This window comes from Phragmites australis, chromosome 21, assembly GCF_958298935.1.
Source record: "Phragmites australis chromosome 21, lpPhrAust1.1, whole genome shotgun sequence".
In the NCBI taxonomy this organism is placed as follows: domain Eukaryota; kingdom Viridiplantae; phylum Streptophyta; class Magnoliopsida; order Poales; family Poaceae; genus Phragmites; species Phragmites australis.
The window spans coordinates 5848301-5854300 of NC_084941.1; the positions used below are offsets into that span (position 1 = coordinate 5848301).

The 6000-nt window shown below is 48.2% G+C and overlaps 1 protein-coding gene across 1 annotated transcript; it reads right to left on the minus strand.

The window, feature by feature from the left end:
* Positions 1-4921: 4921 nt before the first annotated feature.
* LOC133903105 (uncharacterized) lies at positions 4922-5773 on the minus strand. The gene has a single exon (XM_062344471.1). It carries the CDS (start codon positions 5771-5773, stop codon positions 4922-4924), a length of 852 nt encoding a protein of 283 aa, XP_062200455.1.
* Positions 5774-6000: the final 227 nt, after the last annotated feature.

The window sequence follows — 6000 nt, forward strand, 5'->3', positions numbered from 1 at the left end:
ATATGTGTAGGCAATATTGCAATACAACCAAAACATTAGGATTAACTAGAGCAATTTGCTTCGGATTTGATAAACTAGATGCAGTACAATCAATATGGTAGGTACTTGGCAATTTGCTTTTGTTTTTCAATGAAGACATAGAGTCTACTTGCTTCCTGGGCAAACTACAAAGCCATCTATCCAACAAAGTAATGGCTCACATGTCACATTCAGTAATGGTGAACTTTTAGTCATTCTATAACTGATCAATTGTATTTGATTTCATAGTACACATGTGATGCATAGTTCATTTTGTTTGATAGGAACTGGTCAAAACAAAATGATGCCTGCTGCAAGTACAAGTGAAGCTGCAAGTGTTACTATAAATGGTATGTTCGCGTCATCTACAACACCTGCAGCAGCTCCAAATGGTAGCATTGATGATGCAATTGATGTGGAAACTGATGACCAGCCAACTGAAAAGAGGAAAAAGACATGCATATTAGAAGTTTGGCAGTACTTCATCAAGTTTGAAGTGATAGTGGAGGAGAATGGCAAGGAGGTTAAGCAGCTGTGGGCACGATGCAACTTCAAAGGGTGCAATAACAAGACTAGCAAAGGTAGAGCTGAGAGCAGATTTGGAACAATGGGGTTTTGGACACATTTAAAACATTATCACAGTGTTGTTAAAGGCCAACAACAACTAAAAGCAAGAACTGATCTTGAGAAAGGGGTTTCTGTTGTTGAACCTTTCAAGTATGACCAAGAAGCGAGCTTGAATAATTTATACAAAGCCATAGTCATATATGAGTATCCTTTTAACATAGTTGAGCATGAGTATTTAATTGAGTGGGTCAAATCCATGCGCCCCAACTATCCTCTCAAGTCCTGTATCATTGTCAGGAAAGATATAATGAATCTCTATTTGAAAGAAAAGGATAAGCTGTATGCATATTTTAAATCCATTCAGTGCCGCTTTAGTGCAACTATGGATATGTGGACTTCCAACCAAAACAAGGGTTACATGTGTGTCACTCTTCACTAGATTGATGAAGATTGGAAAATTCAGAAGAGAATTATCAATTTCTTCCCTGTGGCTGGACGGCATACCAGTAAGAAGTTGTCTGATAGCCTCACCTCGTGTATCTTGAAATGGTACGTAGAGAGTAAAATGTTTTCTTTGACTTTGGACAATGCAGATGCAAACTTTCTCATTAAAAGGCCAGAAGGATTCCCCTCACAACTTGCTCGTGATGTGTTGGTCATGCAATTGTCAACAGTTGCTTCGGAATCAGCTTTTAGTGCTAGTGACCGTGTCGTTGATCCATTTTGTAGTCACCTTGATTCCGAGATGGTACAAGCACTGATCTGCACCAGAGATTGGATAGCTGCAGCAAGAAAAGATGAAAAATTAAATATTTGTTAGTTTTAGATGTCCAGGAAGTTATTACATTTTTACCAATTCAGCTACCTTTTTATTTTCAGATTCTAGGAATGTTTCTTCAATGCTCGGTGATCTTGAGGTGGCCATTCAGAACAATCTCATGCTTGAGGTATTATAGTGGCTGCTACTTGATCATTCATTCGTTCCTTTATTTTTGGACAAACTAGTTATCGGGGGATAATCCCTGATAATGAATTCGGGGTATGCCGGACGACGTGCGCGTTGATCTACGTTTCCTGTCGATGTATCTCGAACTGGACTCAAGACACCAGGATTTATCCAGGTTCAGGCCTCTTATGGGATAATAACCCTATGTCATATGTATTATCTTATGAATTGAGTAAACTTGTTACAAAGTGTCCCGCCTTACAAGCCGGATCTTTCCCCCTTTATATACTAAGGGAAAATATGTTCATACAAACAGACCGTGCTAAAATAGGTGACAGACCTATGCCTGACGAAGCCTATCTATTCCTAGCTCATCATGACAGTGGGTAAGCATGCCCACGCAGCTCTGATCATCCTACACGTCCTGTACCATCACCAAACACTGTCATACTTACCCATCAGACCATCCCACGATATTAAATGCTACGAGATAGGTCATTGCAACACCATGCCGTCCCACGACCATACCTCGCCTAAAGCGAGTGCCTGGGGAAGGAAATGCTCGAGTGGGCAACATTAAATGAGATTTGACTGGTTAGGTGAGTACCTACTTTGCGACTAGCAAGGGCTGGTCGCAGGATTTCGCTTTGCGACCAGGGGTTGTTCGCACGAGCCTCGCCCTGGTTGCGCGATATGGCCATGCTACGGTATGAAGACATGTCACGAAGGAGTTGCCCATTGTTGCAGGACGGTTTAGGCTTGGTGTCGGCTGGTGTGGCAACGGGCTTATAGTTGCTCATGCTGGCACACTTAAGGAGGTCATCGATGTACTTGACTTGGGAGAGGAAGAAGCCTGTGGGTGTGTGACGAACGTCAATGCCAAGGAAGTATCGGACATGCCCCATATCCTTGACGACGAATACAGAGTGTAGGCATGTGACAATGTGTTGCACAAGAGCTGTGGAGGAAGGTGAGAGCACAAACAACGATGAGTCTGAGTGTGATTGAACAAAGTTGATGGACATGAAGTACTCAATGAAATGTGTGAACTAGGCGCACGACACTTAAAGAAGGCTGTAGAGGGAGCGCGACAGCAGGCACACGTCGTCAAGTCATTGAGGGTTGACAAATCCCGTGGGCCATGGAGGAAAGCGTTGGAGACGTCCAGTTGATGAGGCAGCTAGTGCTTGGTGGCGACGAGGGAAAGAACGGTGTGGATTGTCGCTAGCTTCACAATTGGTGTGAAAGTTTCTCCAAAATCCATGCCTGGGCTTTGGTGGAAGCCACGGACAACCCACCGGGCTTTGTAATGCTCGAGAGTGTCGTCAGAGTTCATCTTGTGTTTGAAGACCCACTTGATGGTGATTATCCGCGTGCCACGCATACAAGGGCCAAGAGTCCAGGTCCGGTTGGTGTGTAAGGCATCGAATTCTTATTGCGTAGTGCCAAGCCAATTGGAATCCTTGAGCGCGGTACGCGCGGAGGTGGGCACCAGGGAGATAGGCGTGATAGTGTTGGCGAGGGCGTACTTTGGATTTGGCTTGAACACGTTGACTTGTGCGCGTGTGACCATGTGGTGGCAAGGTGGCTCGTGCGTGGCAGGCGGTGCGGACGGACTAAGCCTTGGCGCTATGGGGCATCATCAACAATGTGGATGTCAGAGGATGCAGGGCGCGGAGGAGTGGTCGCCATGTGTTCAGCTGGGGAAGGGATGGCTGGTGACGCGGTGCGTGGAGGGGAAGGCATCATCGATGCGACCGCATGATGCGACATGGTTGCGCGTGGCGGTGGAGCAGGGTGTTGGTGAAGATGTACATCATCAGTGTCATCACAGTACCTGAGCGTCGGCATGGTGCTTGGTTCAGGGCCGCGCTGGAATGGGAGCCGGTGCTCGTTGAAGACTATGCGGCACGAGGTGATGATGCGTCTGGTGTTGATGTCGAGGCAGCGGTAGCTGTAGTGATCAACATGGTAGCTGAGGAAGATGCAGGCCACTGAGCGTGGACTGAGCTTGTTCGGTGTGGTAGCCGTGATGTTAGGGTAGCACAAACAACCAAAGACATGAAGCTCGTTGTAGTTGGGAGGCTTGCCAAGTAGGAGCTCATAGGGCGTAGTGGTGCCGATGGTGCGACATGGAAGCCGATTCAACAGGTACATCGCGGTGGACATCGCCTCTGCCCAAAATGCTGACAGAGCTACACTGTGAAGCAAGAGGGTTCGCAACCAATCATTAAGCGTGTGTAAGATCCTCTCAGCCTTGCCGTTTTGCTGAGACGTGTAAGGGTAGGAGAGGCGCAACATGATCCTGTTAGCGGAGAAAAAGAGATGAAGTGCGGTGGTGTCAAACTCCTTGCTGTTGTCAGTCTTCAGGGCGAGAATCGGCAGCCTGACTTAAGTGCGGACATAGGTGTGAAAGGAGTGAAGAAGGGGAAGCACTTCGGATTTGTGGCAAATTTGAAAGGTCCAGACGTAGTGGGTGTAATCGTCGAGAAGCACTAGGTAGTACTTGTAGCTGAATTACTAAGCACAGGTGAAGTCCAGACATCGGAGTGAATGATTTGGAATGGAAAAAAAGTTCTATTGTTTGAAGAATGAAATAGCAGCCACACATGCTTGCTGAGACAACATGAAGGACATGTATGTGTAGCTGATTTATTACACTGAAAAACAAATGATTACAACATCTATGAAAGAGTATTATTGCCAGGATGCCCAAGGAGCTGGTGCCATAGATCTACCATTGCAGAGGAGGCAGTGAGGGCATGATGATGTGGGAAGCACAATGGGTAGAGATCTCTTAGACTTTCACATCGGAGCTTCACCATGTGAGTTGGAAGGTCCTTGATGGAGAAACCATGGGGGTCAAACTCAATAGAAACGTTATTGTCACGGGTGAATTTGCAAACCAAAATCAAGTTCTTGATTAAATGAGGGGAGATGAGGACATTACGAAGATGTAAAGGAGTGGAATTGGTGGAGATGGCGGCGCCGACCACGTGAGTGACCGGCGCACCATTGCTGATAGTAATGGAGGAGGAGTAGGGAAAGGGTTGAGGAGAAGGGCAATTACCAACAGAAGAGGACTTGTGGGCAGACGCGCTAGTGTCCATGAACCAGTCGGCGGCACTTGGAGGCTGCATCTAGATGCTGGCGGAGGTGAGCGCAGCGTAGAGAATGTTTTGTTCCCAGCCAGGAGTGGCCGAATTTAAATTGTCTAGTGGTAGGAGCAGGGCCAACTGATGGTTGGCGGTCATGGCCTGCTAGGGCTGAAACGATGGGCGGGGCCAACACACTAGCACCTGGGGCCCGTTACAGCATGGGCCAAGCTTGGATGAGGCCCGTCCACAGGTTATAGCTAGTAGCCCATGGAGTGCCAGGAGCGGCAAAGCGCTACTGGGGTGCGCCGCCAGTGCCGTTGGTAGCAGAAGAGTTGCTAGAGCCATAGTTAAAGACGGAGCCGCGACCGCACTTTTTGTTACAATTCTTGTTCCGGTTGGAGCCGGAGCCAGAGCCACCGTCAGCAGGTCCAAAGGCTGAGGAAGGGGACCCGCCATGGCTAGCGAAGAAGGCCTGATCGACCTCCATCTTGGCATTGTGGAGTTCATGGAGCTCCTCCATCAGCAGGTAAGAACGGGCACTCATGAAGGTGTGGGGTGGGAATTTGGATTTGATGATAGGGATCACGTGGCGGTACTTGGGGTTGAGATTACGGAGCATGTTGAGTACCTGGTTGGGCTCGGAGATGGGCTTTTCGATGTCACGAAGGTTGTCAGTGAGCGTTTTGAGCCGGGTGCAATAATGGGAGATGTTCATGTCACCTTGTTGGAGACTGCGGAACTCAACCTTGAAGTAGACGATGTGTTGGAGATCGTTGTCGCAGAAGAGGCCCTCCATGGTGTTCCAAACAGTGAAGGCCGAGGAACATGGCTTGTGGATGAGGTCGAAGACATCCTTCGTGACAGTGGTGTAGAGCCAGTTGATGACGCTGTGGTCATTCATCCTCCACTCAGTGTTGCGCTGGTGCAGTGGCGGTGGGGAGTGCACGTGCGCGTCTAGGCTGAATTTGTGGAGGACGGAGTCTAAGAAGCAGCGCCATTGACTGTAGTTGGACTCGTTCATGTTGAGCAACACAGGAACATGAGAATGGATGTTCACCGTCTGCACGACTGACGCTGGAGCGGGCTGGGGAGCGACATGGTCGGAGATGGAGCTGGAGGAGTTGGAGGAAGGGGAGTTGGCCATGGCAGCGGAAGAGGATGGAGCTAACAGATTTGTCAGGGAGGACCGTTCAGTCACTGATACCATCTAGAGTAGTATTGAGATCAACTGCACTTGTATTGATTATCCAACAATGGTTTTATACATGTACAACATGGAGAGAAAACCAACTAGCGCAGCTATTCCTACAAGGCTGTTAGCCAGCCGAGTCGCGCAAAAACGTGAGCACCGTGGCGAGACGAGTCATTGTG

Bases quoted from the DNA above. Each gene is read 5' to 3' on its own strand.
- LOC133903105 (XM_062344471.1), bottom strand. From the start codon at position 5,773: ATGGCCAACTCCCCTTCCTCCAACTCCTCCAGCTCCATCTCCGACCAT.